The following is an 11,970-nucleotide window of genomic DNA, read 5'->3' as shown; positions in this document are numbered from 1 at the left end:
GTTGTATTTATGCTGTGACCTCCACCCTTCTTTATACTCACATTAGTAGTAGTATTTGAAGTCTGTTACCTTCTTCAATTTTTGTGTTGATTGATAATTGCTTGAGATCCCTGTTGTCTTTGGTTTGTTGTTAGTTGTAATGTCTGATTCTGCTGAGTGCGGTTTATATTTTTATTGTGGTACAATAGTCTTTTTTTTGTTTTGCCTGTGTAACTGTTTATTATTATTGTTGTTGTAGTGGTCATGAAGGTTGGATAAGTTAGATGCTACTGTATTGTTTTTTGGAGGCCCAGTGTAGCACTGACTGGCCTCTCAGCCTCAGTGCCTGGCTGTTTCTTGCCTGTGATGGCATTGATTCTTATTGTTGTTGTTGTTGTCATTGTTATTATTGTAATTGTTTTTTTGGAGGCCAAGTGTGAATGTAGGGATTGGGGAGGTGGATGAGTTGTGTTGTCAAATTTTGTATTTGTTTTAGTCACAATGCGTTGTTGTGAGTTTTGTGGGTCCGGATTGTGGTTTTGTGGTGTGGTTGTGTTGTTACAACTGAGAGGCAAGGCTTTTGTGTTGTGTTACCAAGTTTTGTATTTCTGGGGCGTTTAGTTGTGTTGTTATAGTCACGATGCACTATTGTGAGTTTTGTGGGTCCAGATTGTGGTTTTGTGGTGTGGTTGTGTTGTTACAATCAGGGAATGCTTTTGTGTTGTGTTGCCAAGTTTCGTATTTCTGGGGCGTTTAGTTGTGTTGTTATAGTCATGATGCGTTGTTGTGAGTTTTGTGGGTCCAGTGTGGTTTTGTGGTGTGGTTGTGTTGTTACAACTGGGAGGCAAGGCTTTTGCATTGTTTTGCCAAGTTTTGTATTTCTGGGGCGTTTAGTTGTGTTGTTAAAGTCATGATGCGTTGTTGTGAGTTTTGTGGGTCCTGTGTGGTTTTGTGGTGTGGTTGTGTTGTTACAACTGGGAGGCAAGGCTTTTGCATTGTGTTGCCAAGTTTTGTATTTCTGGGGCATTTAGTTGTGTTATAGTCATGATGCGTTGTTGCGAATTTTGTGGGTCCGGATTGTGGTTTTGTGGTGTAGTTGTGTTGTTACAACCGGGAGAAAAGGCTTTTGTGTTGTGTTGTCAAGTTTTGTATTTCTGGGGCGTTTAGTTGTGTGCCAAGTTTCGTATTTCTGGGACGTTTAGTTGTGTTGTTATAGTCACGATGCATTGTTGTGAGTTTTTTGGGTCCAGATTGTGGTTTTGTGGTGTGGTTGTATTGTTACAACTGGGAGGCAAGGGTTTTGCATTGTGTTGTCAAGTTTTATATTTCTGGGGCGTTTAGTTGTGTGTCAAATTTCGTATTTCTGGGGCGTTTAGTTGTGTTGTTATAGTCACGATGTGTTGTTGTGAGTTTTATGGGTCCGGATTGTGGTTTTGTGATGTGGTTGTGTTGTTACAATCAGGAGGGAATGCTTTTGTGTTGTGTTGCCAAGTTTCGAATTTCTGGGGCGTTTAGTTGTGTTGTTATAGTCATGATGTGTTGTTGTGAGTTTTGTGGGTCCAGTGTGGTTTTGTGGTGTGGTTGTGTTGTTACAACTGGGAGGCAAGGCTTTTGCATTGTTTTGCCAAGTTTTGTATTTCTGGGGCGTTTAGTTGTGTTGTTAAGGTCATGATGCGTTGTTGTGAGTTTTGTGGGTCCTGTGTGGTTTTGTGGTGTGGTTGTGTTGTTACAACTGGGAGGCAAGGCTTTTGCATTGTGTTGCCAAATTTCTGATTTCTGGGATGTTTAGTTTTGTTGTTATAGTCACTGCGCAAACAACTTTATCATTTTATATATATAGACTAGCTGTGCCCGGCCACGCGTTGCTGTGGCTTAGTATGGTGGTGTTGGTCAGTCTACATTAGGTTGTATTTATGCTGTGACCTCCACCCTTCTTCATACTCACATTAGTAGTAGTATTTGAAGTCTGTTACTTTCTTCAATTTTTGTGTTGATTGATAATTGCTTGAGATCCCTGTTTTCTTTGGTTTGTTGTTAATCGTAATGTCTGATTCTGCTGAGTGCGGTTTATATTTTTATTGTGGTACAACAGTCTTTTTTTTGTTTTGCCTGTGTAGGTGTTTATTATTGTTGTTGTTGTGGTGATTATGAAGGCTGGATAAGTTAGATGCTACTGTATTGTTTTTTGGAGGCCCAGTGTAGCACTGACTGGCCTCTCAGTCTCAGTGCCTGGCTGTTTCTTGCCTGTGATGGTGTTGATTCTTATTGTTGTTGTTGTTGTTGTCATTGTTATTATTGTAATTGTTTTTTTGGAGGCCAAGTGTGACTGTAGGGATTGGGGAGGTGGATGAGTTGTGTTGTCAAATGTTGTATTTGTTATAGTCACAATGCGTTGTTGTGAGTTTTGTGTGTCTGGATTGTGGTTTTGTGGTGTGGTTGTGTTGTTACAACTGAGAGGCAAGGCTTTTGTGTTGTGTTGCGAAGTTTTGTATTTCTGGGTCATTTAGTTGTGTGCCAAGTTTTGTATTTCTGGGGCGTTTAGTTGTGTTGTTATAGTCACGATGCATTGTTGTGAGTTTTGTGGGTCCGGATTGTGGTTTTGTGGTGTGGTTGTGTTGTTACAATCGGGAGGCAAGGCTTTTGCGTTGTGTTGTCAAATTTTGTATTTCTGGGGCGTTTAGTTGTGTTATAGTCACGATGCATTGTTGTGAGTTTTGTGGGTCCGGATTGTGGTTTTGTGGTGTGGTTGTGTTGTTACAACCGGGAGGCAAGGTTTTTGCGTTGTGTTGTCAAGTTTTATATTTCTGGGGTGTTTAGTTGTGTGCCAAGTTTCGTATTTCTGGGACGTTTAGTTGTGTTGTTATAGTCACGATGCATTGTTGTGAGTTTTGTGGGTTCGGATTGTAGTTTTGTGGTGTGGTTGTGTTGTTACAACCGGGAGGCAAGGCTTTTGCGTTGTGTTGTTAAGTTTTATATTTCTGGGGCGTTTAGTTTTGTGCCAAGTTTCGTATTTCTGGGATGTTTAGTTTTGTTGTTATAGTCACTGCGCCCGCAACTTTATCCTTTTATATATATAGATTTAAGAAAACTCAAGTGTTATACCTATAATTTATTGTATGTTTATACCTTCTAGAATAGTTTTACTTTTTATCTCATTTTGGAAATATCTTATGCTGTTATTTATCTGTTTCTTATATTGTTCTTTTGTAAGTCACCTAGAGAACATATGTTATATAACTGCAATTAAAATTAAAATAACAACTGATAACATAATAGGCCTATAGCCACAAAATAATAATGTCAAAGCTGATACTGTTTGTACTGCCCTAGAAACACTAAAACAAATCTGGTGAAGTTGAAGACAAGAATGCAATCAAAGGTGACAGTTAGAAGACTGCATGTTTGGAATATTTATTTTATTTACTTTTTAAAAAATCACAACATTATTTGTTCTGTACAGAAAAGACAGTTAGACCCCTCTTTCCAAAATGCAAAGAACATTTCACTGCTATTAGTACCATACAACTGGACCCAGACATGATCTTTACATTTCTGTGCTAGGGAATTAGTGCAAGAAAGAATGAGACAGTACGTATTGATTAGAGGAAACTTGAATCACAGTTGAGAAAGAAAAAAAGCAAGGTATGCCGTTCATCAGTGACATTCAACTGGTTCTTAAGCACAGATAACAATGGTTATTCCCGACCTCACTTTCTTCGGAAATGGGTCTGGCATTTCAGCTCTGAATTGCAAATGTTCTGATATTGCTGACTGCAAATACTATAGCTCAGTTCTATAATTACCTTCATGAAATTAAAAATGCTTAAAATTTGTAGCAAAGGTTGTTTGGCAGGCTTTGCCCAAGTAAATGTTTCTGACTAAAGTAAAGCAGGAAATGGCAAGGCCACCCCCAAATCAAGGGGCATAATATTCAAATACAAGCCAAATTATATTGGTACCCGAGGCAAAAACTGCAACAGTAGCAACAACAAAACCCACAAGTCCTTCACCGCTAGTCTGGCAGTATATAGCAATAATAATGAAGAAAATAATAAACAGTTATCTGTGTTTTATGGCACCCATAATTGCTGCGTTGAGGCAGACACCCCATTCTGCCTCATGGTAAGACTTCCTCTATCTCCTGAATGTTATATCCTAGGTTGGAGAAATTACTCATATATAAACATCTGAGGATACCGCTTGGATAGCAGGACCACAGTGCCAAAAGTAATTAACAGAGATGATATTCTTAAAACTAAAACAGCAATACAGGATGAATCACATGCTGAGTGTGATGGAGTTGAATAGGAAGGAGAGGAATGTGGCGGTTTTTGTTGTGGCTTTGTAGGGTGTAGAGGGGAGTGATGTGGTGGTTTTTGTGGCGGCTTTGTAGGGTATGGAAAAAAGGGATGTGAAGATGCTTTTGGTGAGGACTTTGTTATATCCCAGTCTGGGGACCAACTGAAGTAACCTAAAATACAAACATGTCTTAGCCTTAGAAAAATAATAGCAATTCTGAAAAATAATGAATGCATCCCAAGTAAGAGCAAATAACACATACTTCTCAGTTGATCACGCTCTGGATTTTCTGAAAAGAAAGTATTATAAATATGTATTAAATCAAGTTTAGTGTTCTCCTTATCAACAATCTCTGCTCAAATCTGATTAGGGAAAACTTCATGGTAAAAATGTTTTGCAGTCATGATTTTTAAAATTATGCAAATAAATGGCAAACCATTTTGGTGGAGTAGGACCTGTTAAGTCAGTTAAACTGTAGCAGACCAAAAATTCTTGCTCATGCATATAATACAGAATCCAGATGTCTTAAGAGAAGCATTTATCATAGTAAACATTGAAACTTCTCAGCATTCAAATCAAAATATATATAAATTTTATAGGGAAATTATTCTTAGTTCCCAGATGGATGTTGTCTGTTTTTCTTATGTGCCCACTACACTGAGCCCACAGATGACCAATTTGTTCAAGTGATAGAGTTCTAAATCCTTTCTTTTTAGACTTGTTTCCAGGTGAGCAAAGTCTGACCCACAGGAACCATGTGGCCACTAGTGCTGTTTTTAGTGGCCCCCAATGTCTCTTAGGGAACAAGGTTTTGTATTTTAGCCCACAAATGTCTTCTGGCAACTCTGGGAGGAAATTTGGCACATTTTAAACCTTGCACACAATTTTAGATCCAGGAGACAACTTTTTCTAAAATGGAAAAATACTCAAGAAAACAGACAAATAGTTACAGATATTTTCCTGATACAGGCAGTTCATAAGTCACAAACATCCGACTTACAAATGACTCATAGTTAAGAACGGGGGTGAAACAACAGGAAGTGAGAGAAATATACCCCCAGGAAGGAAAATTTCACTCCTGAAAGAGTTTTTATGGAGAAAGGGTGTCTCCACTGAAGTTTTTTCCCCAATCCTTGTTTCCACAATAAGCCAATTATTTTCAAAATCCAATTATCAAAGGGACAGAAAGTGAAGCAAAATCTTCCGAATGGGGGATAGTCAGCAAAACAAACACCACAGGGATAGATAGATCTATCTATCTATCTATCTATCTATCTATCTATCTATCTATCTATCTATCTATCTATGTATGATTGGAATTACACTTTAAAAAGTACCTGTTCCAACTTACAAACAGCTTCAACTTAAGAACAAACTTGCAGAACCTGTCTTGTTCGTAACCTGGGGATAAGCTGCACCTAGAAGAATTTTTTCTTTGACACAACTATTATAATTTTAAGAATCTTCCTGGCTTTTGCAGCTGAATACCTGGCTGGGAGCATCAGACTGGGGGAATACATTCATGGCCATTGATTCCACCGGTCGCTGAGTGAGAGGGAGCCAGCCATATCCAGGCACTTTCCAGCAACCAAGTGTTCTGCTAGAGGCAAGGTGATGCAGGTAACCTGGACTGGCATTGGATGGGAGCCTGCACTGTAGCCCTCTTTTGCCTAGTGCTAGTTCCGACTAGGCTGAGCCTTTTGGTTCGTCCAGAGTTTCCACTTTGTGGTGCACTGAACCAGCATTTGGACTGTCCAATTCTTGACCCAGGAGCCCTGAATGGCTGCCAACCTTGCTTCTGATGTAACCAATAAACAAGTGGCCTTTGTTATCCCAACTTTGTTGTGAGACTGGTTTTTGCAGGAATTGGGGAGATGGTCATCCTGTGCATGCAAATCTTTAAATCAACAGAACTTATTGTGAACATAAATCCTACGAACTTAAAAGGATTTCTACTTTGATAGTACAGAATTTGCAGAAGACTGGATTTAATAAAACCCTAAATATGTGCATGTTTTTTCCACTGATAAATTATTACTTACCACACAGATTTTGTATACATTTTTCACCCATACAATCACTGCATGGTCTTCCTGATTTGTAAGGTTTAGTAGGATAATTCCCTCTGTGAAAACAAAGGCATTTATTCTATGTGTGAACTAACAAATCAGATAAGATACTAATAAATTATTACAATAATAGTACGAAAAAGATATTCTAATAGCTTTCGTTTGAAAGTAAATTAAATTGATTTCTATGGCTTTTCACAAGTTGTGTTGTTTAGGATTGTTACCTAATGTACTAATCTCAAATAAAGTGGGCACATTTCTGATATGTGTTCAAGTCTGATTATGTGTTTCAATTAAGCTTATACTGTTAACTCTTCGCTTAGGCCCATGCCTTCCACTGTTTTCAAATGACTTGTGGGAATCTGTTACACAGAGCTATATACATTCCCTCCCAAGAGAAACCAGGATGGCTCCATCCCTCTGGCCTTCTGCAAGCAGATCAAGACCTTCTTTTGCAAACAGGCATTTGGGGGAGGATAAGGGCCAGGTTTTGGGGCAGTTGGGTGGGATTTTAAAATGCCATTTTAAGTGAATTTTTTGTATTTTAATTGTTTTTACCACACTGTTACCATTTAATTGTTTTTTAAACTTGTCTAGTCTGGGATTGTTAGCTACTTTAAGTCCCCACAGAGAGAAAGGCAGAGTATAAATAAAGATGATGATAATAATAATAATAATAATAATAATAATAATAATAATAATAATTTCATTTCAAGAACACAATAAACTGCCTGAATTACAGCCATGAATGGGGACCATGTAATCGTGGCTCTCACTGCTGAAAACTCTCATGACAAACCGGGGGCTCATTACATGAAGGAATATGTTTTAGAGTTGCAACCTAGGGATACAATGGGGACAGGATTCGCATTTGAAGATATTTTGCTCTTGGTAAAGCTACATTCATATCTCAGTAACACCTGAAAACAATGCGCATCACTATTGAATCAGCTCCACTGGCTGCCAATAAATGTCTGATCCCAATTCAAAGTGCTAGTTATCACCTATACGGCTCAGGTCCAGCCTATCTTTGTGATCGCATCTCCTATTACCAACCTACACAAACCTTGAGAGAGAGGGCCTTCTCGGTCGTGGCCCCCCGACTCTGGAACTCTTTTCTGAGAGAAATAAGATTAGCTCCCACTCTGACCTCTTTCCGAAAAGATTTGAAAACCTGGTTCTTTCAAGCCACCTTAGATGAAGATGAACAGTTGATTGAGCCCCACCTCTACCTATACCCTGGCCCTCTGCACTTTATTTCTGCCCCATGTTATTATTAACCCCAAGATATTGCACAATTACAATTCTATCCCCCTCGCCAAGACTGAAGACCAAAGTGCCATTAGGTCAAAGCACTTTACCAAAGTGCCATTAGGTCAAGTGCCAAGAGGTTGCTTTTGACCTCTAGCCATGTTTTATTGTGTGATGGTGTGTTTTTATAACTATGTATTAATTTATTATGATTGGATTGCATTTTATGTTGTTGTATTTTATTGTATTTTATTTTATACTATTGGACTTGGTCCCCATTGAGCTGCCCTGAGTACCCTCAGGGAGATGGGACGGGATACAAGAATAAAGTTATTATTATGTAAGCTGGTGCTTGAAAGGTTGGGATATACAATTAACAGGTTTACGGGCAAGAGATACCAATGGTATTTAACACCACAAAAATATATGAAACAAAAAAAAATGGGACAGAAAGGACTGATGTATAAAACTAAAATTGCTCTTCAGAGGAGGGAAAGCCGAAGAGGAAATAACAAGAAACATAAATAAAAAAGGAAAGGACTATGATAACAGAGGTGGGGGAGATGGAAGTCAGTTTTTCCTCCTATACCCACTCCTATATCTTTTATTTTTTTCCTTGTTATTTATTACTAGGAGCTCCTAGTGGTGCAGCGGATTAAACTGCTGAGCTGCTGAATTTGCTGACCGAAAGGTCGGTGGTTCGAATCTGGGGAGCGGGGTGAGGTCTTCCTGTTAGCCCGTTTTTGCCAACCTAGCAGTTTGAAAACATGCAAATGTGAGTAGATCAATAGGTACCGCTACAGCAGGAAGGTAATGGCATTCTATGCAGTCATGCTAGCCACATTACCTTGGAGCTGTCTACGGACAACACCAGCTCTTCGACTTAGAAATGGAGATGAGTACCAACCGCCAGTTTGATACAACTAGACTTAATGTCAGGGGAAACATCTTTACCTATCTACTACTACTATGTTTTCTCCCCCCTCCTCTCCCCGCTACCTCACATTGCTATTTTTACATATGTTATAAGATACCATAATAAAAACTACTTTTTTTAAAAAAAGATAAGGTGTTCCCTAGTGATGCATGCCCTTTTGAATGAGATTTCACTGGCGATGGGATCATGATAAAATAATATGCAGTAAGAGGTATCATCTTCATCTATTTGAATTATTTCTGATTGATACAGAACACAGATTTTGGCCATTTCAGTTCAATAAGGTGTGGACATGACTCCTCTTACTCAGAATATACAACCAGTGAACAATACAATGTATTTTTTTCATCATCTCTACTCATTTGAAGGTTTAATTTATTAAAAAATAAATACGCTGGTCCATAGTTGCAGACAAAATGTGCTCCGTTGGTGATGCCTGTATTAGTAACTCTCTGGCAGAACTGGACTGCACAGCCAACCTTGTAGCTTGTTGCCCAAACAATCTAAGATAAGAAACAAAGGTTTAAATGCATATTGCAGTTTGACAAAAGACATAAACTGTCTTGCCACAGTTAAACTAGTGGAAGGTTAATTAACAATGAAGCCAATAACTGCTGATTTTGTGTGCCTTCAAGTCATTTCCACCTTATAGCCACCCTAAGGTGACCATATTCTGAGTTTTTCTTGGCAAGATCTGTTGAAAAGGGTTTGCCTTGGAGAATACACCCCCCCCCCACCACCACCACCACCACCACATACACACACACAAATTCCCTTAAGATTTCTTGGAACAATGAAGACATAATTTATAATTTAAGATGTTTGTACAATACACTATAGTTCTTTCTCTCTATGGAAGTAAAATACACTAGAAACTAATAACTTGATCCCATGACACACCAGCAACGGAAAACTAAGACCATTTCCAAACACACCCCAAACATAGTAAATGCCTTGGGACAACTGATGCAGACTTCGACACTTCCTCTCCATTATCTTTTCCACTTCCTGAAAATAACACTTCACTGCTCAGAGAAAGTGCCTCCACAACTGAAGGAAGCCCAATCTATTCAGCAGGATCCCATGACTCTCAAGGTATCTTTTTCAGTAGTCTGCAAGGGCTGCTCTGGTGTGTAAGGGCAAGTTAAATCTACTTTAGGCAGCCCAGTACATCTACAGATTGATCATGGGTGGCTTGTGGATTCAGCATAGGATACCCCTAACATTTCAAATGAGGTGCTATGTTTAAAAGTTATAACTGGGATACAACCCAACCCCCTCCCCCCCCAAGGATACACGTATAATAAAGAAATTGCACATCTTGTTTGTAGTAAATAATCATTCCTGATTTTTAGGATGAATTTTTAACCAGACAAAATGTTCCCTACTCTTTCAATCCTCTTGTACAAAAGCTAGTTTCTCTCCATATGTCCATGTTTCATCTTTGATACACTTTATTTGAGATTCTGGTGACAGAATGACAAATTAACTACTCACTTGAGTATAATGGCCACAAACTTTAGTACATGAATTGCTCTCAAATGTATAGTCATTGACTTCATTATACCAATCCCGAAGGGCTTTTCCCACGGAGAACAGAGAGAATGAACCTGTCCAAATATTTTCTCCTACTGGAGTAAAGGTGGGATGAACTTTTCGAGGAGTTTCAAGGTAGATATTATGACCAAAGTGGCACTTCTTTGCCCATGCTTTGGCTGTCTTTGCCAATGCAGAGTCCCAAGTCTGTAGAATTAAAATAGAAATCAATACTGTTCATTGTGCAGGGTTTTGTTTACATATACAGTTTATATTACTAGACTGCTATGATCAAAATACAGTATGAAACATTTCCCGAAACCATGTCTTAAGCCATTGTATTTGCTGCCTTTGTTTCACGCCCTTTCCACTTCTGCTAAAACAAGCAAGTGCGTTTGTTCATTATGAATTACAAAACCAGTATTTTCATCCCAATGTTTTAAGTGGACCATGTCTGTATTTTAGTATCTCATAATTCTTATTCATCAGTTGGGATGAAACAAAAATCCCTTTGGGGAGATAGGATGGTATATGAATAAAGTTTATTTATTTATATCAGCAAAGTCCATGCTGCTGGCATCTTAATTTATCAGTAAATTTGTGTGCGGCTATTTCAAAAGCATTTTTAGGCATACAAGATTTACTGAATCCATTGTACCAGGTATTTTTTTGTTTTGAAATATTAAAAACATATGTTTAATTATTTTTGATTTATGACCTAAATAAATTGAGATGTTTAATTTGGCAAATATTTCATGCCTTTTATTCTCACTCATGAACACATCAGTTTGCGATTTCTTTCCAAATGTTCAAATCCTTGCACAAGAAAGATAATCCCAGTGTTTGCCAAATACGAGCGCATTAATTACTCTGCGCAAATGATCTACAGCTCGGTGGAAGAAATGGGTATAATGAGACACTATTTGTAAAAGATGGAAAATCTTACCATCATGCGCATGTTGCTTGCAAGTGGGTTCACCTTGGATCGAAAGTTATTGTGTTGCTCCACGCAATCCTGTATAAAGTGTTCATCTTCTATATCAGGCAAGGAAGCAGGATGATAAGCATAAGAAGAACTAAAGAGACCCAATACTATCCAAAGTCCAAATAACAACATGAATGCCATTATTCATCTGATTTATTTCTCACTACCTATTGAAACAGGATCTTCCTTTTCAGTCTCACGCATAGCTCTCTGATGGCAATATATACTCAAGGTTGGTTTTACAAAAAAAAGGCAACCTTATCTAATGGCAGTTTCAAAACAGGAAATAATTGTTTAAGCACTCAGAAACAAGTGTACAGGAAGCAGTACAGAAGAAACCTGACATAACCTTACTTCTTTTGAAAGTATAATCCTATGTTTTTGACATATAAAAATTCTCACATTACACACAGAACTATTAATAAATTGTCCTACAAAGCAGCTCACATTTGAAACAGACAGAGCATCATGGCTATAATTTTCTCCCTTGCTAAACACATAAGCAAAATATTCCTTAAATGAAAAGATTCATGTTCTCAGTGCTTTCCTGAAAAAAAGTATTTTTTCCCCAATGGTAATTTCCCACATTTACTCCCTTATTAAGGATGGGAGAGGATCTGCTTATCAAAATGAAAATTTATTTCTTTTAGGTAAATTTGGAACACATTCTGCAAGTATGGCTTGTTTCAAGGCAAATGAGCCTTGCAGATCTTCCAGAACAAAATGTCTCAAGTTGGTTTCCATATATGGTGGTCTTTAGGATGAGAGGCCTTCAAGGTACCCCGTTAAGACAACCTTGCCAAGGTCTTGCATACTCAGGGTTTGGCTTCCTTGATAAAAACAACTCCCCTTTGTTGTCATCTTCCTCTTGAATGATACACCAACATTTATGTAAACCCGACTGAACTAATAGG

General features: G+C 38.2%; 1 protein-coding gene across 1 annotated transcript; it reads right to left on the bottom strand.

Moving 5' to 3' along the window:
* Positions 1-1,325: 1,325 nt before the first annotated feature.
* LOC100552394 (glioma pathogenesis-related protein 1) lies at positions 1,326-11,454 on the bottom strand. The gene is made up of 7 exons (XM_062982641.1): positions 11,018-11,454; positions 10,033-10,278; positions 8,929-9,038; positions 6,321-6,403; positions 4,541-4,567; positions 4,400-4,450; positions 1,326-4,294 (listed from the first exon to the last, which is right to left on the bottom strand). Exons 1-7 carry the CDS (start codon positions 11,195-11,197, stop codon positions 4,149-4,151), a joined length of 843 nt encoding a protein of 280 aa, XP_062838711.1. The 5' UTR covers positions 11,198-11,454; the 3' UTR covers positions 1,326-4,148.
* Positions 11,455-11,970: the final 516 nt, after the last annotated feature.

This window comes from Anolis carolinensis, chromosome 5 (assembly GCF_035594765.1).
Source record: "Anolis carolinensis isolate JA03-04 chromosome 5, rAnoCar3.1.pri, whole genome shotgun sequence".
NCBI lineage: Eukaryota > Metazoa > Chordata > Lepidosauria > Squamata > Dactyloidae > Anolis > Anolis carolinensis.
This window is presented reverse-complemented; position numbering and strand designations above follow the sequence as displayed.

Coding starts and splice junctions, on each gene's coding strand:
- LOC100552394 (XM_062982641.1), bottom strand. CDS start 11,197: ATGGCATTCATGTTGTTATTTGGACTTTGGATAGTATTGGGTCTCTTT. Junction 10,279..11,017: donor CAAGCAACATGCGCATGATG/GTAAGATTTTCC, acceptor TTAATTCTACAG/ACTTGGGACTCTGCATTGGC. Junction 4,568..6,320: donor ATGTATACAAAATCTGTGTG/GTAAGTAATAAT, acceptor CTTTCTTTTCAG/AAAATCCAGAGCGTGATCAA.